The sequence below is a fragment of the Rhinatrema bivittatum genome, chromosome 4, assembly GCF_901001135.1.
Source record: "Rhinatrema bivittatum chromosome 4, aRhiBiv1.1, whole genome shotgun sequence".
Lineage (NCBI taxonomy): Eukaryota > Metazoa > Chordata > Amphibia > Gymnophiona > Rhinatrematidae > Rhinatrema > Rhinatrema bivittatum.
This window is the reverse complement of record NC_042618.1, coordinates 144,450,320-144,475,997: the sequence shown is the minus strand read 5'-3', so window position 1 is coordinate 144,475,997 and position 25,678 is coordinate 144,450,320. Positions and strand designations below refer to the sequence as shown.

The following is a 25,678-nucleotide window of genomic DNA, read 5'->3' as shown; positions in this document are numbered from 1 at the left end:
TTTGGAGTCCAAGCCAGCAGCTGAATCCACTGATTTGATTACAGATCCAAAAAGGGCACCTATTACACTTCCAGGCAAGGCTTCTCTTTCATACACATTCGTAGATACACTAGGAGTTATCCTTCAAAATGCTTTGCAGCGCTGTAAGCTAACTAAACTGCCAAATGAGGAATATGTCAGGCCTGCATTTGTAAACTTCCATGCCTACACACATAGGGGCCTATGCAATACGGTGTGCTCAGCCGAGCGCACTGTGTAACCCACAGTTGGACGCGGGATAAATAGGCGCTAATCCACCCCTGATGCAATAGGGGGATTAGCGCCTATTTAACGCGCGTCCAACGAGGAATGAATGAGATAGCGCTCATCACATGCAAATGCATTTGAATGAGCCTATTACTCATTCACTCCGCATGCAAAAAGATAAATGTGCGTCTCAGATGCACATTTATCACTCAGATATTAACGCCTGCCTGGAGCAGGCGTTAATAGATGAGTGCATTGAAAGGAAGTACAGAAAAGCAGAAAAAACTGCTTTTCTGTACTTCTTTTTTAAAGTAAAAAAAAATAAAATAAAATAACTCGGCAGACCGCCAAGTCATGAAGACCAATGCCGGTAAACTCGGCGTCTGTTTTCATAATCAGCCATCTGCCAATAATGAAAATGGCCGCCGATAAACTCGGCAGCTATTTTTATGACTGAAGACAGGCAGATTATGAAAACTGAGGCCGAGTTTACTGGCATTGGTCTTCATAACCCCCTAATTTCCATAAAGTGAGTGCTGAAAAGTCAACACCCGCTTTCAGCGCACATAATTGCATCGGCCCCTTAGGGATATTTGTAGCCTTGCATTTTTAACTGGTGAAAACAGGAGGCTTACAGAGGAGATAAAATAATAAACAGACTCTATCATACCATTGTTTCTGACTTGGAGTTAGTAGCTCTGCCTTTACAATACGAAACAAAATTCACCCCCTCCCAAACCAATCGCTCTCCAATTAATCCATGAATAAGACAGCCTTACCCATACATTTAAAGGCTGATTGGAGGCAAGGCGGGTAATAATAGAGGCAGAAAATGGACCAGAGTTAAGCCCAGTTTTTAAATGGCTAGGGTCACTTTATTTAAATTTTAATTGCTTATTGATCTTTAGGCACGAGGTTCCAATAGCTTTTTGTCTTTCAAAACAAAAGGGTTAGCAATTTAAAAGGTGGTTGCTGTATTTCCTTGGAATGTTTTCTCAGTCTTGGCTCAGTCAGTCAGTCTTGTTAATCAGTTTAATATTGGCAGCATTGGTAATATTAAGACGCACTTTTCTTTTTTTAATTTTGGGTAACTAGTAGCCTCATCAACAGGCATGTGATGAGCGCTATTAGTTTTGCCGTGCGTGTTATGGAGGCGTTAATCCCCTTATTGCATAAGGGGAATAGGTTGCACCTATACAACCCGTGTCAACTACGGGTTAAACAGTGCACTGTATTGCATCGGCTCCTATGTAAGTTTCAGGTAGCAGGAATAGAAGGCTATAGCAGATAAGCAATTTTTTAAAAAAAATTCAGAATCTACCAGAACCCAGGGCACTGAATAGACACAAAAAGATGCTTGAAAGTAAAAGGTGCTACCTTAGACATGGTTTAATGGGAGAGAGTTTGGTTCTAGCCCTGCTGGGGGAGATAGGGGGGGAGGGGATTTGATTTAGAAAGGTAGAACTGCTCACTAACTCCAATCCACAAACAATGGTATGAGACAGACAGTCTGATATTTTTTTATTTTTGGCCTGGAATGTTTTTCTGTTTCTTTAGGCTTCTACCACACTAGGGTTTCTTGAGCCTTTATTCCCAACTACCTTGGGCTTTTCCCCATCATAACCATTATAGCCACCATATTGACAGTGCTTGGCCAAGGGCCACAGACTGCAGCTCTTCATGAAACCTGTTGTACGTTTCCCCACAAGTCTGGGCTACTAAGCATCACCATTGTTCACTGAGATTCCCTCTCACAAGCGGCAATGAGTGCTGCCTCCACAACATCCCCAGCCCCGTGCTATCACTATTAAAGATTTACTTTTTAATCTTGCCTGAAAAACAAAGTTGTCGTATGTTAATGCTAAAAAGGCCCAGTGGAGATTAAACTGCGCAACTAAGATAACAATGATGCTTTATGGAAACATCTGCTCGCCAATAGAGAGTCTTGAACAAAACAAAAACAGTAACAAGTAAGAATTTGGCTGCTTTTTTTCTGGAGTTAATTAAAGCCTTTAAAACATTCACTTCTATGAACTGTTCTGCTTTGAAGTAACAAAACATTATTAACCGCAACAACAAAAAGTGGGAGCTGAATCTTTGGTATCCAGAGTTTGGTAAAACTACACAGAAACCAGAGTCAACCCAAGGAGAAAAATGTACTATTATTCTTTTTTTTTTTTTTTCAATTTAAAGTTTTATTGGTATTTAAATCAGTGACATAATGAATTAACACCAGGAAAACATGATTGTGCTCAAGCCTGGCGTGACCGGGTGTGCATACGGTGCATTTTCACAGGGCGGCACACCCGAGGGGGCAGGGGCGGCAACAGAATTAGCGCAAGGCCGCCAGCGGATGAGAGGCCACTGGCAAAGTTCAACCTGCCGGTGGCTGAAGAGGAAGAGAGGCTGCTGGCTGTGGGCACTGCTGCACTATTCCCTCTTGCTTCGGCACTAACTCCCTCCCCTCCCATGGGCCAAAGAGAAGAGGAGCCCACCACAGCTCAAAGAGAAGAGGAGCCCGCGGGGCCATGATGGAACTCATCCCACCAGGCCCAAAGATAACAGGCGGCCATGCATGAGCCTGAGTCTATGTGAGAATTTATGTATGCGTGAATGTTTGTGTGCAAGTTATGTGTATGCTTGACAGTCTGTATGTGTGTCTGTGTGACAGCTTCTATGTGTGTGGCTGTGTGACAGCCTGTATGCATGTGTTTGGCTGCATGAGAGCTTGTGCGTGGCCGTGTGACAGCCTGTTTGCATGTGTTTGGCTGTGTGAGAGCTTGTGTGTGGCCATGTGAGAGCCTATGTGCTTGTATGTGTGTCTGTGAGTGTATGCATGTGTGTGCTTGTGTGGGAGCCTATGTATATGTGTATCACATATAGGCTCTCACAGGCATGCACATGTATATGTGTATCACATATAGGCTGTATCACATATAGGCTCTCACAGGCATGCACACAAAATATTATGTGTTATTGTGTGTGTGAGAGAGAGAGAAGATAAAGTTTGTGCGGCCCTATCTCCCCCAAATCCACGAAAATCTAAGGGTGACAGGAAATCAAAAGATCCCAGGTATGGAGAGCAACAGATTTTTAAATCCTTATTAGTTTTAATTATTGGGTGTAATTTGATGTTTTTGCTGTTTTGAAATATTTTATTTTTTGGGGGGAAATATTAGAACATTTTTTAACTATTGGATTTTTTAAAATACTATATTGGTGTTTAGGAAATTCTATTCATGAATTGGTTTGAAATATTTATTCTTTTTATGAATATGATTGTACTATTATGTTTTATATTTCTCAATTTTATTATGTAATGTTTTATGAATAATGGTTATGTTTTTGTTTTCTATTGTTGCTCTGCATTTAGAGGCTGGCTTGTTGTGGGTTCCAGTTCAGTTCTTCTCAGGAAGTTTCTATTTATAGTTTCTGGACTCTTTATTCTGTATTTGGTCAGGGTCTGTCTGTATTCTGTATAAGTGAACGAGGTGAGAGATTTTGCTTGCATGCAGTTTCTGTATAGGGATCTATAACAGCCTGGCTTGTTCTATTTTCCCAATAGGAGGTATATTGGTGTTCTAGGGCTTGGTGTAATATTTGTAGTGTTGCCTTTTCAAAGATAAGGTTGCTACTATTTGAGTGCTTGTAGTTAGGATTGTTTTGGTATGGGAGGTTTACTATATTGTTTATTCATGGCTTTCTGAGGTTCCATTATAAATTCCATAGGAGTTCCAAGTGTCTTTTTTGCTGAGTTTTCTGGAACAAAGTCAGCATGGCATTATCCAAGGCAAGTCTTGCCTCACAAATCTGTTTCACATTTTTGAAGGGGTTAATAAACAGGTAGATATAGGTGAACCACTGGCTGTAGTGTATTTGGATTTTCAGAAGGCATTTACAAAGTTCCTCATGAGAGGCTTCTAAGAAAAGTAAAAAGTCATGGGATAGGTGACTATGTCCTTTCGTGGATTACAAACTGGTTAAAAGTCAGGAAACGAGAGTAGGATTAAAGGACAATTTTCTCAGTGGAAAAGTGTATACAGTGGAGTGCCTCAAGGATCTGTAGTAGGACCCGTGCTTTTCAATATATTTATATGATGAGTGAGGTAATCAAATTTGCAGCTGATACAAAATTATTCAGAGTATTAAATCACAAGCAGATTGTGATAAATTGCAGGAGGAACTTGTGAGACTAGAAAATTGGGCATCCAAATGGCAGATAAAATTTAATGTGGATAAGTGCAAGGTGATGCATATAGGGAAAAATAACCATGCTGTAGTTATACAATGTTAGGTTCCATATTAGGAGCTACCACCCAGGAAAGAGATCTAGGCATTATAGTGGATAATACATTGAAATCATCGGCTCAGTGTTCTGCGACAATCAAAAAAGCAAATAATGTTAGAAATTATTAGGAAGGGAATTATGACTAAAACAGAGGATGTCATAATGCCTCTGTATCGCTCCATGGTGAGACTGCACCTTGAATACTGTGCACAATTCTGGTTGCTGCATCTCAAGAAAGATATAGTTGCGATGGAGAAGGGCTACCAAAATGATAAGGGGAATGGAACAACTCCCCTATGAGGAAAGACTAAAGAGGTTACAGCTGTTTAGCTTGGAGAAGAGATGGCTATGAGGGGATATGATAGAGTTATTTAAAATCATGAGAGGTCTAGAACGGGTAAATGTGAATCGGTTATTTACTCTTTCGGATAATAGAAGGCCTAGGGGACTCTCCATGAAGTTAGCATGTGGCACATTTAAAACTAATCGGAGAAAGTTCTTTTTCACTCAACGCACAATTAAATTCTGGAATTTGTTGCCAGGGGATGTGGTTAGTGCAGTTAGTGTAGCTGATTTTAAAAAAGGTTTGGATAAGTTCTTGGAGGAGAAGTCCATTACCTGCTATTAATCAAGTAGACTTACAAAATAGCCACTGCTATTTTTGAAGACATCAAAAAAGTCTTCAAAACAGTGGATAGATCAAGACTATCCATAGTTAAAGTGTCCATACCCCCTTCTTTCTGATTCACCCCTTGCTTCATTTCAGGAACATAATAGATCTTATGTATTTATTTATTGATCCATCCTATTTCCACAAAAGTCCAAAGCAGATTACAAAAAATACATACATAATAAAGTACATCAAATAGACAGATAAAACAGAACTAAAAACTAAAACAATAAAAGCAAGCAGAAAATTACATCCTGCACATAAAACTTGCCTCATTACATCCTCCCAAGCCTTTACCAGAAAAGGCCTGATTAAACAGAAAAGCTTTGACTTTCATGAAATTTCACATTTCTAAATGAATATCAACTGATAGAGAATTCTACAGTCTAGAGTCGTGGTTCCCAACCCTGTCCTGGGGACCCCCCCAGCCAATCAGGTTTTCAGGATATCCACAATGAATATGCATGAGAGGAAATTTGCATGTTATGGAGGCAGTGCATGCACATTTTCTCTCATGCATATTCATTGTGGATATTCTGAAACCATGACTGGCTGGGGGGTCCCCAGTACAGGGTTGGGAACCACTGGTCTAGAGGCAGTAATAGAAAAGGACTTTTGTCTAATATTCTGAAGATGAATTCGAACACAAATGGCACAGTAAGTAATTGTGATACAGAGCGCAATTTTCTTACACGTACATATCAAGACAACTTATCAGAGAGACACTCAACATCACCATATACTGTTTTATGCACCACGATCAGGACTTTAAATGAATTTCTCGAGAAAACGGCATCTAATGCAGCTTTTTCATAAATGCGGTTATACTCACACCCATTGCAAACCATATAGTACACAAACAGCCACATTTTGAACCAGTTGGAGCGCCTAAAATATTTAGTTAGAAAATCCCAGATATAATGAGCTGCAATAATCTATCAATAAGCTATCGCCTGCACAACTAGGACTTAGAGAGGGGAATTTCTCTCTCATTAGGAAACTAACACATCCCTTAAATATTTCTTGAACAGTTCATATGTCGACAGAAATCTAGCCCTAGGAAACTTTAAGAACCATGGTCTCCAACTGATTGTGCATTGCCAAACTGTCCTTAATATGGGCTACTCCAGAAGCTTGCAAAATAGAAACCTGAACTCCTTAGGAGGATATCAAACCCTCCACTTTGCTCAGTCACTTATGCTCTTCTTATTAGGATACAGCTACTTCAGTATATTTACACTACTGGAAAAACAAATCAGCCAGTGTTTTCTCCATTCATGTAAAACACCCTCCATAAATGAAGGAAAATTACATTAGAAGGCAGTACTGGAAATGTTCCCTCTGTGCCCTCAAACCGCTCCCTTGGAGGCAAGATGGCTGACTGCAAAGGAATTCTCCTAGAGGTCAAAGGTCTCCACTGATCTGAGTAAACAGGTCCTTATTGGGCACCAAGCCACAACAATGATCTGGCAGTGGGAAACTTAGGGTATATATCTGAACTCTAGGCAATTCGCCTGGTTCCTTCTGGCTTCCATCCTCCTCTGATTCCCTCAGTGGTTTTGATGTTCTCAGCCTATCAAAGCCACTTGAATCATTCGGAACACCCCGCTGTCCAAACCTGCCAGCTTCCATGGAAGTCGCCTTTGGACGTTAATTAGGGAGGATTGACAGGTAGCAGGACCATAGCTTGACCTGGGTCATCAGAGACATTGGCAGGATTCTTTTTCCCAGACTCAAAAAGGCCCCAGAAGCAAACAAGACCTTTAAACACAAGTCCACATGGAAGTCATTTGAGAGATGTTGAGATTCGAAAGCTTGTCCTTTGGACCCCAGACAACACTAGTGCCAGAAGATGAAACAATTGGCTTCCCTTTCCTCTTCCTACCCATACCAAGCCAAAGAGGAAAGGAATGAAAAACAGGTAATTCAACAACAAAGGGGCAAGCCATCAGGTGCTTCTAATTCAGCGTTCATCAGTGGCCACCATCTTGCCCCCTAAATTTACCACATTCCTGACCTTCTTCTTACAAATGTATTTCACAGCAAGTGACGAACAGCATCTACATTTCACAATTTTGACATCTACAATAAAGGCAGTCTCAGCTCCCAAAACCTTTGAAGAATTATTTACCCTACATTAAAACACTTTCCATGACAAGCTAGTGGCTGGCACTGGAGCAGAGAGATTACCGGAGCATGCCTCAGATCATTACATTACAGCAAGGCTGACCAATTATGTTCCCTTTCATAAGATGCCAGCGTGATTTCACTTCACTTATATTTGACAACCATATTAAGGATGTGGGAAAGGTGACTTTTTCATATTGCAAACTGAGCGGGAAATGTGTGCTAACATTTGCATTGTTGTGAAAATATTTTGTCATAGACTTTAATGGGAAGGTTTTCCAATGGAAAGAAAATCTGGTAAAGCAGGATGAAGCTCACTGTTTCCATGGCTTTCCATCAGATGTCTTTTAAAAAAAGAAAATAAAATGAGGGTTTTGTAAATGCAATGAAAAGCTGCAAACACGCTGATTATTGGCAATTTTTCATCCTTTTATGGAGAGATGCTTTCATAAAATTAAGCAAAATGTAGAAATTAACATTTTTTTTTTTTTTTTTTAGAAAGACGAGAAATCTAATTTTCATAGTAAAACTTCACACATTTCCTGCCAATGCACTCAGTCACTCTAGGCCAACAGTGGAATGTGACTGACATGAACCAGAAACTCAAAAGGGAAGCAGGATGTGGCTCGGTGAAAATCCCGAGACATTATTCAAGCATTTAATAGCATTTCCACTTTCCTCATTCTATGACAGTGACTGACTTTGCCATTGTTGCAACATTCCTATGTTTCTTTTTGCTAATTATACAGTTTATTATCTATTTTTAACAATACTCCGTGTTTACCATTGTGGAAAATATCAGTGTGCATGCAGGGAAATGTGTATGTGCATGTGGCATTCACCTCGGTGTGGTTGTGGCACTCAAATCACTGGGGAGAGTGGTCCAAACCAAGGGAAGCAGTTGGTGGGGGTGGGGGGTGGGGTAGCTGGAGCTAAACTACCCACCAGGCACAGATGAAGAGAGGCAATGGATGGCAAGTACAGGGTTAGCTGCACTGTTGTTGGAAGGGCCAGCAAAATTGGGGCAGCCACGGGAGTAGCAGAAGGAGAAGCAGTAGTAGGGCTGTGGGTACCCTGATGTCATGTGTTCAGGGTCGCAAGTGAAACCGATGCAACAAAGGAATTCAAACTGCGGCAGCGAGTCTGGCCCCAGGTGTGGGGGGGGGGGAAGCCGCGCAAGCAGTTTGCGTTTGCTCCGGCTGCAGGCGAGACGGCAGTTTTCAGGCCCTGGACCGAAGGAGGAAAGGGGGAAGACACAAGACGCATCGAGCTCCAGTGACGGCAAGGGACAGGCTGCACTGGTCTTGTGTGTATGCCAGCAAGGTCTGTGCCATCCTGAGCTGTGCGCATGGCAGATGTGGGGGTAAAAAGAGGAGGAGAATCAGGCGATTGGGGGAAGGAAAGGAGAGTGAGGAGGAGAGGAAGTGGGTAAGGAAAGGAAGAGAGAGAGGGAGGGAGGGTGCGAGATAGAGTGAATGGGGAAGAAGAGAGTTGGGTAGAGGAGTAAGAGACAAATAAGAGCAGGAGTGGGGTGAGGGAGAGTGTAGAGAGGGAGATAGAGAGACTCATAGTGGGAAGGAGAGACAGATTAATAGGTGGTGGGAGAGATATGGAGGAGATGAGAGAGGGAGACCAGTAGAGAAATACTCAGGAGGAGAGAGACAGATTACTGATTGAAAAAAGGGAAGAAAGGCTGGTGGGGATGGGCTGGGTGGACTGTTGAATGGGGGGGGGGGGGGGAGAGGGACTGAAGAGGGAGAGAGTAAAATAGGTGTGGGAAGAGAAGGCAAGAACCCACATTGGGCAATAACGATACTCATTTCACTGCATATCTGCTGCCTGCTTCAGTTAGTTTCTCTAAATAAGTGTCAAACCTACAGATAAAAATATTGATACACATTGCTAGATCATTTTTCCAGAAAAAGCTGAACATGTGATGTGCCCCCTTCCCTCCCCCCCCCCCCCCTCCATAATTTTCCTCTGCAGAGAAGCTCTTCAGGAATGGCGATCTTATTGATTCATATAAAATGAATCCCTAAATTAGACCATCTACAAAAAGAAGTCAATATAATTTTAAAACAGCCCATGTGGGCTGAAGTGCACTTTAAACATTAAGAGGACTGCAATACCTTAGCACAGCACAGGCGTGCGCATTCATGCTTGCCGGAGAGTGGGCGTAAATGTCCACGTGAAGATTAAACCCACGAAACTTCCCAAACTCAAAAGTACGCATTTAAATGATTTCCCCCGCTCCAGAGTATGCCCCCTTGCAGCGCACATAAAAGTACGCACGAAACCGCTTCTACTTTTATGCGTACAACCCCGCCCAGGTAAATTTAAGAAAGCCCATTTACACACATACATTTGCGTTCTGGGCATGTGAAAGCTTTTCATTGTTCACCCCCTTTAAATCAAGTTTATGCTGATGTTGCAAACTAATTATCAGAAATAGCGCTGCTTTTTTTAGGTGGGTCTCTACTCAATCATTCTCCTAAGGCCTGTCCCCTGGAGCAGCCTGACCGCCAATGCAAGTCTGCCAGCATGGCACAGCAGGGAAAAGGGGCTGCAATAAACAGGAGGAGAGAACATTTTGGCCTTCCAAGTTTCTGGAGCAGCCATTTACCATCACAGTAATGTTTTAATCAAGAGGTTTTCACTAGCTCTGCTCCATGCAATGAGACGCTCTCCCTTTGTTTTCATAGAATAAGGTAGCCACAGCAGCCTCGGGAACAGCACCGTCCCCCACCCAGTACATTGCCTTACCAAAGGAAAACCCAATTCTATTTATTAGGGATGTGAATCGGGCTTCGGATGATTGAAAATATCGTCAATATTTTCAAAATCGTCAGAAATCGGTGGCTCCCCTGAAATGATAGGAAAACCCCACGATATTGATCATAGGGGTTGTCTTATCGTTTTGGGGGAGGGCGGGAAAAACGGCCCACAAAAATAACCCCTAAACCCACCCCGACCCTTTAAAACTAATCCCTTTGCTTCCCCCACCCTCCTGACCCCTCCAAAAACATTTTACAGGTACCTGGTGGTCCAGTGGGGGTCCCGGGAGCGATCTCCTGTTCCCGGGCCATCGGCTGCCACTAATCAAAATGGCGCCGATGGCCCTTTGCCCTTACCATGTGACAGGGTGTCCGTGCCATTGGCCGGCCCCGTCACATGGTAGGAGCACTGGATGGCCGAGCAGGAGATCGCTCCCGGGACCCCCACTGGACCACCAGGTACCTGTAAAATGTTTTTGGGGGGGGGTCGGGAGGGTGAGGGAAGCAAAGGGATTAGTTTTAAAGGGTCGGGTGGGTTTTTTGTTTATCGGCTCGGGTGCAACCGATAAACAAAACCGCGATCGGGCCCGATGGAAAAAAACCCACATGTGAATCGGAACCGGAATCCGAACCGATTCCGGTTCCGATTCACATCTCTACTATTTATCAGTTAGCATTCTGATTCTCTTCATGTCTTACATAAGACATTCATAGTTTTGATTTTATTTTCTATTGTTACGTTATTTTATTGTTTGAGTCTTTTTGGTTAACAATACGTTGTGGGGATATTGTTTAAATAATGGAATTGGTTAAGAGTATATGTTCAGTGAGAATGTTATTGTTCATTGGTTTTTTTTGTTGGGTTTTGTTTTTTTTTTTTACTTATTTTTCTGTATTTTTTTAAATTTGTAAATCACCTAGGCCAGGGGTTCCCAACCTTTCAGGGAACACGGACCCCTTTTCAGCTTCAAGAAGTTTCACAGACGACCCCCCCCCCACATGCTTCTCTTTCATTTTGCTTGCCATAAACAAAAGAAATAATGAGATGCACTCCAGAATCATTCAAGAATGGATACAGCTTTGATCTAAACTGAATACATAGGGAAGGCAATTTCCACAGAGCTATGTAATAACTGCCCTCATAACTGAAAGGTTGAGGCCATTCCACCTTCCAGTCCAGCTGCAATGAGGAAAAGGAAGCGAGTTTAAAAGAGTGCCAGGTTGGCAACTCGGTGTGATCTGGCAGGAAAATCAGCCCCAGTACCTGCGGACCTGCAATCTAACTTTCCAAGGGAAACTGTCCAAGGCGTTTCCTTTTGAAAACTCAGGCTGGCTGGGGAAAACCAGTATTTTTGTTCCTACAATCTTTTCATCTGCTTTAAAGCGGGTGTGAGGTAAATGCATGAAAATATGCAGGAGGATTTCAGAATTAAATCTCTGCAGGTACTTTCCCTCCACCAGTCTAGCCCTGCTCCTTCCCCCCCACCCTCCTCCAGCAGGTAAAAGTCTGCTTGCTGGTCACAGAGTAGGTACTTTTACCCTCACTGGCGGGGAATAAACATTTTCAAAGAGTCTTTTTACCCACATAAAAAGTTTAGGAATTTACCTGCCCTGAAAACGGACCTCTTTTTTTTAGTCTGCTTTTCTTTTATACTTTATTTTCTTTTATGATTCTTACAAACGCATACATAAAATGATAGTCACAAAATAAGTTAGACTTTAGAAAAAGGATAGAAGGTTCCATGTGGGTCCCCTTAAATAACGTTTGTGTTTAAGGTCATATCCAAAGCTGGCTGTTGTCTCGTCCTCGCTCCTCCTTGATCCTTGACGATTATCTTTCCCTTCTTCCCTCCAGGACCATGGTGGCCCTCTCTCCCTTCCTCTCTCTCCCTTCCTCTCTGTCCAGCAAGATTCTTGAGGGTTCTTTCCTTCTCCACTCTCACTCCCCTTTAACCAGGTCAACCAGATTCCGGTCTCTCTCTTTATCCTCTATTTCTTCCTTCATTCCTTCTTCTCTCTGTCATTCCCCTCATACGGTCACAGCCCCAGTCCCATTTCCGCCTTTCTTCTTTTGAGCCATTCTACTCACTTTTTTTGGTGCAGCTTTCCTCCCCTCTCTCTCTCTCTGTCAGGCCAGTGGCAGAGCACGAGATAGTAGTGGGAAGTGTTACTAACTGCTGTGGTAACCCAGCTTTCCCTCCGTGTGCAGGGGAGGCTGAAAAGGTTCTCACAGCTGCAGTCGGGCCCTCTCTTTTCCACATTCTCATGAAGTGCAACGGTGGGGTTTACAATCGGTCCCTCTTTTCCCAACCTCCGCTAAACGCACGCCAGTGAGGTTTTAGGCTTCCCATGGGTGTGAACAGCCCCCCTCTCTGTCCCTCCTTCTCCTGATCTCCAGCCAATGTGGGGCGAAGTTTTCGGGGCCATAATGGGCCCCACTCTCACTCTCCTGACTTGTAGCAGCAGCTCAACTAATCCCAGACAGCAGCAGTCTGCTCACTTTCTCGCTAGCTAAGCTTTCGTGCATCCCTTTCTGGAGGACCCCCCCTGGGATGGTCTCACGGACCCCACGTTGGGAACCAATGGCCTACACCTTGGGGTTGTACAATTAATACAATTTTGTAAATAAATAAAAAGACAACTTAGATTTTACAGTGGCCATGCTTTCAGCTTCTCTACTGGTTACTCTGCATTACAATAGGAACTGGTTCAGCAGGACAGACGAAGAGACGGACAAGACTAGCCATTGAAGAACCATCTTCTTTTACCTGCTTCTTCACTTGCTCCTTGCTATTTTTTTCTACAAAAGACATTCAGAGAAGATGAAGAGGGTTCCTACCAAGCACTCATCTGAGAAGTTAGGCTCAGAGGATGCTTCCCAGCTAAATCCTTTGCTATTCTGATCTAGTCTTCGGGTCCTCCAACTGCACTAGATCTCATTTCTCTTGCTCTCTCACTTGCACTACCTACCCACAAGCTAGGCAGAGAGGCAGCAAGACAACAAAAGCAGGGGAGGAAAAAAATGCTTTTTCTTAAATGTTTTTCAAGCATCTTCACTAAGCTTTCTATCTTATTTCTCTATCATTATACAGGATTACATCAACCAGCCTATCGTACAACGAAAGGGAAGGTGAAAACGTTCAGCCCCTTTCGGATTAACCCCCTCCCTCTTTATTTCGGGGAAGTGAGAACCCTTATAGTAAGTACCTTAAGTTGAGATCAGGTGGACAAGGGACGGGACATGCCCTCAGATGCCTGGAGCCTCCCCTGCCACGAAAAGAGAATATATTAACATAAAACAAAAATCAACCAACATTCAGTGTTTCATTGTGCAGCATTTCTTTAATATTGTCACAACATGTGCTTTATAGTGGCAATACCTTGAAAGCACAAATTCAACACTACAATATATTCATCATCCACTGTAATCACATGTATTTTATTTTCAAAAAAATCAGTGGTCCCATGTCAGCTATACTACAGAAGGCAGACCCACAGAATTATTTTAAAATGTGCATTTGTCCAGTAGAAAATAAGGGACAACACTTTGGGTTGCCAACGCTACTAGAAAGTAGCAAGGTGTGATTGTGAAAGATACAGCATTTATATAGGGTAGCCTTCAGCACACTGGGAAATATTATCACAATTCTATGTTCTGAGTAATAATCAGTTTCTCTGGAAAAATACACCACCAGTCTGGACATATGGATGTTTGCAGTGCAGGTCAGGGAAGGGCAAAATCTCTCTGGTAGTGTGAGCACCTTCCCCTCTCCTCTGTATTACTTATTTATTTATTTGAAATATTTATATACCACTTATCAAAATTTTCCTAAGTGGTTTACAATAAAAGATTCATAATAAAAAAGACAATTAACATAACAAAAAAAAAACCCAATAACACTGCAAATCATCAGAAAAAAATCTAAAAAGTTAAGAATAATTAGAAATAGTTACTTATTGCCTCACTTATTCATGATAGAATATTTACTGCAGCCACAAAGTTATCTTTTATTTTCATTTAATTAATTATAGTTAACTATAGTTAGCTAACTGCTAGTTAACTAATTACTGCTGCTAAATTACCTACGCTGTTGCAATTAAACAATTTCATAAGCTTGATTAAATAAAATAGTTTTAATCAACTTCCTAAATTTAAGGAAGGATATTTCTTTTTTAATTTCCACTGGTAATTAATTCCATGGAATTCCGTAGTTCCATAAATCATAAAACCCTGCTTCCGAGATTCATCTAATCATATATATCTGTAGGATGGAACTTCCTATAACACTTGAGCTCCTGATCTTAATGGCCTCCAGGGTTGTAAAGCTTCAAATCTGAATTAAAGGTCGATGACACCATTCCATTTATGACCTTAAACACATATAATAAGACCCTAACTTAATGTGCCATATGATAGGAAGCCAATGATATTGTCTTAAGATAGGAGAGATATGTTGGCACATTGAAGTTCCGGAAATAATTCAGGCAGCCGAGTTCTGAACATATTAGAGTGCCAATAATGTGGTTTGTGGCAGCCCAAGAAAAAGAACATTGCAATAATTGAGAGGAGTTATGACTAGAGCATGAACTATAGTCTTAAGATCATTCTCGTTAAGATAAGGGCATACTCTATGGATAATCTGTAACTTATAGTATGCATTGCATACTAGTTGGCCAATATGAGGATGCAGAGATAAAGTAGTGTCCATAATTACTCCAAAATTCCTCACTTATCAGCTGAGCCCTACCCCCACCCCCAGAATGTATGAGTTGGTCTCTTTAGGAAAGAAGCATTTGCAAATATTCATGGTTCCTGGAAAAAAAAAAAAAGGACAAAAAACCAAAAATAATTTAGAGAAGATTTTTGAGGGTCAGCATAAGCAGTGTCAGCTCTTTCCTTAGGCTACCTAAACTACTTGCATGAACTTCAGATACTTGTGTAAATTTAAAAATGGGGTTTTATTTTATTTTTACAGGTTGCCGCACTGTCTTGCCTGCCAAAATGGCAAACTTTAATGCAGCACCTGACTGGGGCAGTACTTCTAACACATGGCAGGGATATGCATGGTAACTGAGTGTTTCACGCTCAAATGGGAGGCTTAAGACTTAAGTCACCATGCAAAATCAAATCCTTTTTTGTTTGTGCCTTCTAATACTGTACATCGGAGACACTTCTCAATACCTGAGGATGTCCCAGGGTCAGAGTGCCCACACTCTGACCTGGGGCACTGCAGCTACAGAGCTGAAAGTGTCTTTTGCTAATACGTATTCCCATCAGCTCCTCAGGTATTCTGAGAAATAGCACTACTCGACACCTGGATGTTGCCCTGTAGGGGTTAAGTACATCTACTCTGACCCAGAGGGCTATTTGCTTATATTTGCTAAGTAACATGACTTTTTTTAATTTAAAAAAAAGCTCTCAAATAGTTTTGCTTCTTTCAATTGTCTGTGAATTATTTTGAAAGACAAAATCAATCTTCAGAGGGTGTCACTGTAATTAATATGGAAGCAAAATGTAAGCAACAGAAACAGGATCCTTGTCGCGTTCCCCCAACAAGATAAAAGAATCTAGGCTTGCAATTCTAAGAACTTCTGCTCAAATAAATCCACCTCAGTTTCCAAAACCTTACAAAACAAAAAAGGCATCATTACCACTAAACAAACCCGAATATCATCTTCTGTCATACAGGTACCAATAAAAGACAGACTTTTCAACCATTCAGAAGAAATTACAAATCTTAAAGAGTTCCAAAAATCAGACTCATAGCTAAAGCCTTTTTCTAGGACATGGGACCAAATACATCAAGACAATGACTTTTTCACCTTTACCACATTCTAGAACTAGGCAGAAGGTATTCAAGATTTTATCAAACTCAGGCAGAAAGCAATTGTCTGGATTTTGGGCACAATATAATTCAGATTTTGACAGAATTCTAATCAATGACTTCATGCCTTCAAAGATTCATAAGAACATAAGATTTGCCATACTGTGTCAGACCAAACATCTATCAAGCCCAGTATCCTGTTTCCAACATTTGCTGGTTCAGGTCACGGGTACCTGGCAGGATCCCGAAGGGTCGATAGATTCCATGCTCGTTATCCAAGGATAGTCAGTGAATGTTCCCAAATCCACCTTAATAATACGGATGCCAACCCCCTTCTCCCCCCCCCTACCAAATGTTATGTATCATTTATTTATTTATTTATATGCTTTTATATACCGAAGTTTAGCTAGCTGCCTTCACTCCGGTTTACATTTAAAACAACTCGTTACAATTGAGAACACATTTTTTGTTCTGATTCCGGTTCCGATTCACATCGTGGGGTTTTTTTCGTCCGGCCCGATCGCGGTTTTGTTTATCGGCTGCGCCCGAGCTGAAAAACAAAAAACCCACCCGACCCTTTAAAACTAATCCCTTAGCTTCCCCCACCCACACGACCCCCCAAAAAACTTTTTACAGGGACCTGGTGGTCCAGTGGGGGTCCCGGGAGGGATCTCCCGCTCCCGGGCCGTCGGCTGCCACTAATCAAAATGGCACCGATGGCCCTTTGCCCTTACCATGTGACAGGGTATCCATGCCATTGGCCGGCCCCTGTTACATGGAGGGAGCACTGGATGGCTGGCGCCATCTTTTTTTTCCCGTTTTTCCCACCCTCCCCCAAAACGATAAGAGAACCCCCACGAACAATTTTGTGGGGTTTTCCTATCGTTTTGGGGGAGCCCCCGATTTCTGACGATTTTGAAAATATCGTACGATATTTTCAATCGTCCGAAGCCCGATTCACATCCCTACACAGGAATGTCTCTTTTTTTTCCATGACTATAAGCATGTAATGCTGTGGAAGCCCGCTGTGGTGGCCAATTTCAACCAAGCTCTTTACCAGCATAAATGGCTTTGAAAATTGCTCGGAAACTGCTTTGTTCTTGGCCTATGCCGTCCTTGAAAACACTGTCACCAGAAAAAGAGAAGGATAGCAGATGAACTATCTGTAGCTCAGTGCTTTTAGCTATAGATTTTATTTATTAGATTTAACTGAAACTCCGTCTGCTAGCATTTTGGAAGTAAGTGAAAAAGTAGGTTCCTAGAAACAAATTTATTACCCTGAAAGTTATTTATTTAAAAATACTTATATCTGGCACTATGATTAAAATCTTACAACACACATACAAGGACATTTAAAGAAATAGGTTGCTCCAGCATTTAAAACTTGCTGTTGCAATTTAAAAAAATATTTTCCCGATATTGTGAATACCTTTAAGACACTCAAACCAACTGACCATATCCAAGGCAAACATAGCTATACGTGTTATTCTTCCATCATTTCCTGCTGGAATTCTCCATCAGGCACAACATGCAAGTTTCCCAAAGACTCCCAGATAGAAACTGTTCACAAACAACCTTAAGTCTGCTTTTACAAATAAGGGCACAGTGCTCGGGTTTATGCTTAATTCTCCCCTGGCCATGGAAACTGAGTGATAATCAAAAATAGTTGGGCAAAAATATTATAAGAAGGGGGGTAAAGTAGCTAGACTTTTAGTGCTGTAGCTTCCTTAAAAGAAAAAAATGAATATATCTGCCGAAATTAAAGATGACAATGGTGAGATGGGAGCAATCTTGGTCAATTTTTCTAACTTTTCTGTGAAGATTTATGCCTCCAAGAGACATAATACTCCCTAGCAGCTGCAAAATTTTTTAGGTTTTATTAATTTAGCAGGTCTGACTGATAGGAGTATGGAGTCTATTGATGCAGTTATAATGAGGCAGGAAATTAAGACAGTGATTCAACACCTTGCCATATGTAAGCTGGTGGTCTCAGATGGGTTCCCTATTGAGTTCTATATAAAGTTTGCCGTGATTTTATCATCAGACCTCACCTGTGTGTTAAATGTGGCTTTATTTGATACAATATTGCTGCAGACATTTGGTCTTGTATATATACCTGTCATTCACCAAAAAAAATATTGACCTCTCAGTTGTGGCTCATACCCATGATTAATGTCAATGTCAAAATGTATCCAAAAATATGTCTAGGAGTCTGAAGGCAAATGCATAGGCTGGTGCATTGGACTCCAACCAATTTTATTTCAAGGCATCAGGCAACTGACAATGTCAGAAGAGCACTAGATTTGATACAGGTAGTAGTTAAGAAGGGTCAGCCTCTTGTTCTCTCCTTAGATGCAGAAAAAGCTTTTGATTGCACTGGACAGAATTTTCTGACAAAAGTGTTGGAAAGAATGAATTTTGACACAACGTTCCATTCTCTCTATAGTGTAGTTATTCCTATAATAAAATTAATGGGGTCCTCTGGCTAGGGGCAGTAGGAAGTGGTATCCCCACTCGATTAAGTCTTTAGCACAGGTAATACATGTTGTGGGCATTATGAGAGTTAAGCTTGGGGGGATAGATCATAAAATTGCATGCAGATGAGGATTACTTTTTGTCAGGAAATCTGTAATGTCTTTGCAGTGGATGGATACTCGTAAAAAATGTGGTGAATACTCAGGATACAAAGTGTATCATGTTAAATCTAGTACTTTTTTTTTTTTTTTTTTTTTTTTTTTTTTTTTAAATAGTGATCCCTAGTGATGTAGAGGAGAGCCTTATAGAGAATTTTTCTTTTTCATGGTAGCAGTATTTGGGTGTTAGTGTACCATGTGACCTTACTCGGTTATATAGTCTAAATTTTCCTAGCCTCCATTCTCAAGATAAGAAAGATTTGGGCTTGATAGCACTATACAATTGGGTCAATTAACTACCATACCAACATGATTAAGATTAATGTTGCCTGTAGACTTATTTTTGTCCTCTGTGTTGCTTTGCTGGATTTCCAAAGATATCAAGTCAAATCTTTATTTATAATCCACTTTCTCTAAAAGAGCGCAAAGTAGAAAACAAAGTCATTAAAAGAATTTACAAACCATAAAACAATAATACAACTAAAATTATAGCTGTATTATAAGGTTATCAACAGGCAACCCATAAGGACATGTTTATGTTTATTAAAATTTCTTAATTGTGCATGGACTAGGCCCAAGGCAATGTAAAAATTCAAACAAAAACAAATGACACAGGGATGGTAACTTTTAAAGGGGTGCGCGGGCACACATTGATGCATGTGCATCGGCGTGTACACCCAGGGACGCAGCTATTTTATAACATAAGCGCACATACACGCATGTGTTATAGTATAGCCTGGGTGCACATATGTGTGTGCCCTATTTTGCAACTGGGCGTGCACAACCGGGTATCAGCTGCACAAGTGCAGGAATTTTATAACCATGCCATGACCAGCTTCACCAGTTCGTCCACTAGATTTCCCAGTGTAAAGCTAGGTCCTCCAAACCCCTCCTGGTTTAATAAGCCTGCACTCTCCCCCCACCCCACCCCCAGTGTATCCCAGAACCTTTAAACCCCTCAGGGATAGCTGTTTGGGTTTTTTTTAAACTTACATTTCCTCCATAGCAGAAATAAACTAATGTGGCACTCGAGCCGGGTGCGTATTTCTGCACATATCTCTTGGCCCTGCCACTCATTCATCCATGCCTACACCATGCCTCTTCTGGAATCAGACTGAGATATTCTCGCATCAGGAGATGTCTGCATATGTAGGTGGCTTTTAAAATCCACTGGGTCATGCATGTCTTAGATGCATACACATCTCCCGATTTTGGTGCATGCCAGGCTTTTGTTTAAGTAGTTTTTATTAGCAACAAATAGAGATACAAAGATGTAAACAATGTTATCACAAAATTGCATAGAATGCCAGACTTTTAAAATTCACCTCTAAGACTCCAAAAATCCATTTTACAAAAAAAAATGTAAAGAATTATTATATCATACAAGACAAGAACCTAAAAAATGTTAAACCATAAACCATCCCATTGTATAAAATTAAAACAAATTTATTTGTAATAAAAATGGTCTCTAATAAAACAGGAACAGTGATGCAGAAATATTAGGATCAAGGAATTAATTACCCACCTAAAACTTAGCCAGATTAAAAGAAGTCATGTCAGGAGCATTTCAGGGGCATGGCTCTATTTTATCCAGCTAACTCTGCTCAAAAATATTCCTGTCCTAAAGTTAGCCAGATAATTAGTAACTGAGTAGTGTTGAACCGTTCTTCCACTGTCCAAGAAAAAAGAATGTACCTGTGGACAAGCATGGTTTCCGTCCCACCCCCAATATATTTTAAATTTTAGCCATGGCCAAACCGCACTGTTTCCTACCACCCATCCCTTCCTGTACCTTAAACATAGTATTGCTCAAAATCCCCACAGGCCACTCTCGAACCCCCAACAGCCTCCCCAATAAAGAGAGGGAGGAGGAACAGCTCTTAACTCCTCCTGCTCTCCTACTAAGTGCCCATAAATCTGACAGCTTCCAGCACTTAATATTAATTTATTCACTGCACTTGGGCAATTAAGTTCTGAATGGGGATTGGTCCCAAAAAAAAAAGCTAGAAATGTGTTCAAAATCCAAAGTTTTCTTCTTAAGCAAGAAACCCAGAGATGGATTTGGATAGATTTTGCATTATTACAGCGCAGGCAGATTAACCATGGCCGTCTTAATAATGCAAAAATGTAGTTTTCTGTGAATAAACGACAACACTGGTGCACTCGATTACTTGAAGGGATTCAAAATTAAGCTTGGGGTAATGTGGGGTCTTCAAGAAAAGTAATTTAGCCTTTAACATTTTATGAATGTGAACAAGTCAGAACAATCTACGCCTTCTTGGGAATTTGCTCTCAAGCAGCATATTAAGCCACCTTCCCCCATTACCCTATTGGGAACATGGAGAGGGTGGAGGCAAAAAGAGTCAAGAAATTCCAGAAAGCCTGGGATAAACCTAGAGGATACTTCGTTGCAAGAAAGTGAAGGGAAATCCAGAGACCACGTGAGATTTGTGCTATTGTAACAGGCAGTAAATTGAGTAGTCTAGAAGGGCCATATCCTTCTCATCTACTGTCATATTCTATGCTTCTACATTCCAGTGAAGCTTAGTGAAGGACAGTCATAGTGATCCAATCCATTGTAGGGGGTGAATGATCACGTCTCTAAATCCAGTATAGTATATTGCTTTTCTCATACAGGCGTTAAAGGATGAAGACCACTGCACAAGTAAAGTAGCCCCTATCCTCAACATTCTTGTCTGTCTTATCACCCATGGTGTCCCTCAAGGATCTTCTCTATCTTCAACCCTCTTCAACATCTACCTTCTCCCTCTCTGCAAATACCTCTCAGACGCAAGCCTCACCTACTTCATTTATGCAGACGACATACAAATATTACTCCCCATAAGCAAATCCATTGAACACACCATGGAAAGATGGAGCAAACTCAGCTCAAAATTATCCCACCTGCTATCTCAACTATCACTCTGCCTCAACCAAACCAAAACAGAAATCCTCCACATCCACGATGACCATCCCTCATCTCCCCTCAACATCCGCCCGCCAAACTACTCAGGAAATTCAAACAACCCAGGGCTCCCAAACATCCCAGGAATCTCACTCACGCCAGCCACAAGAAACCTAGGCGTAACCATAGACGACCAACTTAACCTTAAACGCCACATCTCTAATACTATTAAGGATGGATTCTTCAAGCTACAAACACTGAAAAAACTCAAACCCCTTCTCCAAGCACACGATTTCCGAACAGTCCTTCAATCTATTATTTTCGCAAAACTCGACTACTGCAACTCCCTCCTCCTTGGCCTCCCAGAAATACACATAAAACCCCTCCAAGTTCTACAAAACGCCACCGCCAGGATCATCACTAACAGCAGAAAATCCTCCCATATCACACCCACTCTCAAGGACCTCCACTGGCTCCCCATCACACAAAGAATCCAATATAAAACCCTCACCCTCATACACAAAAAAATAAACGACGACGAAATGAACTGGCTAAACACCGCAATATACCCATACTCCACACAAAGAAACCTCAGGTCCTCCAACACTGGCCTTCTCTCTGTCCCCGATTGCTAAACTGCACACCTCAACGCAACCCGCAAACGAGCCATATCAACAGCGGGTCCCACCCTGTGGAATTCCCTCCCCCCCAGCTCAGAAATGAACCCTCATCGCAAGTATTTAAAAAACATCTCAAAACGTGGTTGTTTACAAAAGCCTTTCCACCTGACACTTAACCCTCCCAAACACACCTCTCCCTTCCAGAATGCACCCCACCCCCCCCCACCCCCGCCCCCCCCTGACCCTACTCCCCTCCCACCTCCACCCTACCCACTGCCCACCTTCTAGCAACTCCGACTCCTGTATTTATATACTATTTATACTAGCAATTCTGAAACCTGTACCTATATACTATTTTGGTTAATCTATTTATAGCGCCTCCCTCCTTTCAAATGTCTAATCCCTCTCGCTACTTAAACCCTCTTGTTACTTAAAACTTATCTGAATGCTGACCATGTATTGTGAATATTGTTATCATGTTATAATGTAAAATAGTTATAATATTCCTTGTAAATAGTTATAATTTACCATGTTATAATGTAAATAGGGCGGACCTCGCCCTATCTCTCAGTTTCCTGTAAACCGATGTGATATCTCAATCGAATGTTGGTATAGAAAAGAAAATAAATAAATAAATAAATAAATAAATAAATAGATTGTAAACTTCACAGAGCAGGGACTGTCTCTTTTCTGTGTCTGTACTACTTGGAGGGCTATATAGATGTTTAATAGTAGTAGAAGCAGTTTTCCAAGAGTTTAGTAGTGGTTTTTTCTTTGTCTTATTACACTCCAACTTAAACTTTGGATGTGAGCGGATAATATATTTTTTAAATTAAATAAAATAGATAAGTGACCCAGTGAGCCAGCAGATATTTTCTTAGGTTGAAAAGTTGGTAAAAAAAAAAAATATAAGGGGTCGATTTTAAGACCCACATGGACAAGCCGATTTTATAACATACATCGCCACGTGCATGTTATAAAATACTATATCCATGCGCACGCACGCTGGATTTTTAACATCCACGTACACATGTGCGAACGGCCCACGACTCGTGTGCTCGGGGGGGATCCCCTTACTATTAGAATTGTTTTTTATTTTGTACCTTACTGCCCGCCCCTTTCTTTGGGCCGGGAACTTCGGCACATAAAGGGCATGGCTGGGCCCTTTATAAAATGCACGCGGCGCACACAGGGCCTGGCCACGTGCATAACCCCTATTTTTTTACGTGCACGGGCCTTTTAAAATTGGCCCATAATTGCTTAAGCAAGAAAAAGGTTGACAAACATATCACACATGCAGTTGCAAAGGAAGGCTCATGGTATCAGTTACCAGTCCCTATTCTGACTGAACCAGAAGCCCAAAGAAGTAGGAGAAACCTGCTGGGCCCTAAAATGCATATTTTTCCTGGAAAATTGAAGAGAATTTTGAGGAAACCAGTTTTTAATATTTTTAATTTAAAATATTATGAAATGTAAAAACAAAAAACCCCAAAAACCTCTGCACTGGAATGAACTAAAGCCTTGGTTCAAAAACTACTGGGACTGAAAGGAAAACCTTGGGAAAGGTCCAAATGTTCAAATTCATTTTGCATCAAAGCGTAGTAATAAACTAGATTCCACTGAATTAGCAACTCCTCTAGTTACAGACCCTACCTCTGTGAAAATAAATATCCCAAGCAGACTTGTAATGCATCAGCTGTGTATGCAGAATAGTATTCTATAGTATTTTCAGAAAGATGACTGTGAGCCAGGTTACTGTAAATGCCCCAAGACAAAGAACAATAACATCACATTTTCACTTTATATGCTGCCACCCTCAAAAAAAGGACTCAAAGCAGCTTACAACATAAATAATCAAAATGCATTTAAAAATACAATATCATACACCAAAATATGAACAAAGCAATCCGAAAATCAGCACTCCTCTCTTGACTCTCTGTGCGTGGAAGCCTAAGAGTTGGCAGGTGTAGGAGATGATGTCTGGAGAGATGAGTAAGGTTGGGCTCAGACATGGAAGGTGTTAAGTGCCACAAAAACTGGTCTGGTTTTCAGGATTTCCACAAGGAATATGCATGAGATGCATTTTGTATGCAATGAAGGTGCATGCAAATACATCCCATGAAGATTCAATATGGACATCTTGAAAACCCAACTGCTTACAGCACTTGAGGACTAAAGTTGCCTAACCCTGGTGCACGTTTGCTATACTCCCTGCAGTGGGCTCAGAACTGGAAAATTTAGAAAATGATGTTCAGGCAGCAACGAAAGAATTCCTGCTGCACTTCCAGTGGAATCTGCACCACCGAGACCTGCAAGTTGGTATAGACTTGTACCAAGAACATAAGATGTGCACCATAGGTATATCAAGCCCTGCATCCTGTCAATGACAGTGGCCAAGCTGGATCACGAGTGCCTAGGAGCTCCCAAAGAGTAGATCCATTCCTTGTTGATGATTTACAGGGAAAGCAGTGGCTTTCCCAAGTCTACCTGACTAATAATGGATTATAGGCTTTTTCTCCAGGAAGTCATCTAAACCCTTTTAAATCCAGGCTATACTAGATGCTTGGACCACATCTTCTGGCAACAAATTTCATATCTTAATTGTGCAGTGCGTGAAAAAATATTTTTTTTACGATTTGTTTTAAAACTGCTACCTGTTCGACTCATAGTCTTAGTTATATTTGAAACAGTAAAAAACTGTCCCCTTTTTACCTGTTCCACCTCACTCATGATTTTATAAACCCAGGGCCGGTGTAAGGGTATTAAGCGCCTTTGGCAAACCTTTCAGCAGGGCTTCCCAATTGTTTAGTCAATGTGACCCTGTTTTACCACTTGAAAATTCACATGACCCCAGAGGACAACCAAACCTGAAGGGCGGGGGTGTGATTCGTCTGCAACAATCACCATCCCCACATTCTAACTGATTCTCCACCCTCTGCAGTCGATGCATTCTCTTAACCTCCATTCCCCTCCAGAGGACATCCTCTCACAACCTCCGCCACTCCTTCTGATCCCCTCTTACATCTTCCAGCTTTTCTCACCTTCCCAGCCCATCCTCTGTCTCTCACCCTCTCCAGCCCTTTTCTCATCCTCCTCGCTGAACCTTTCACCTCCAAGCCATTGGTATAACCTCCAGTTGTTCCTCCGTCATCCCCTCCCTCTCACCCCATTTCCTTTGCCCCTCCAATTCTTCGCTCTCATCCCCCCAATTGATACCCTCTCACCCACAGCTCCTCTCTTCCATCCCCCAGTATTTTCTGTCATTCTTTCCCTCACCTTCCACAGCGAATTCCTCTCCCACTGATCCAACCCTTAAACCTTTCTTGCATCTGATCCCTCCTTTCCATCAGCTCCTTCTCCAATCATCCCTTTGGCCAGGGTCAGCAGCAACATTTCCCTTTGGGCCCTGGACCAAAAGGAAATGAGAAGTGGTGGGAAGAGAGAAGCGGCTGATGACAGAGGCAGCATTTTTCTCTTGGATAAGGTCAGTGGTGAGTGGGTGAGAAGCGGTGACGGTCTTCACTGGCCTTTGCACATTCTGCCTACCCTTCCTCTCATGGTTGGTCCAAAGCCTGATCTGCAAGTGGCAG

General features: G+C 41.7%; 1 protein-coding gene across 3 annotated transcripts in view; it reads right to left on the bottom strand.

Moving 5' to 3' along the window:
• NPAS3 (neuronal PAS domain protein 3) overlaps positions 1-25,678 on the bottom strand; it is a 1,664,600-nt gene that overhangs the window by 1,248,061 nt on the left and 390,861 nt on the right. For 2 of the 3 annotated variants that reach the window (XM_029598930.1, XM_029598933.1), the window contains exon 2: positions 13,313-13,372. The exons of the other annotated variant lie outside the window; for it this stretch is intronic. In XM_029598930.1, the coding sequence (XP_029454790.1) occupies positions 13,313-13,372 (60 nt within the window). The remainder of the gene's footprint in view (positions 1-13,312; positions 13,373-25,678) is intronic. 3 annotated transcript variants of the gene reach the window in all.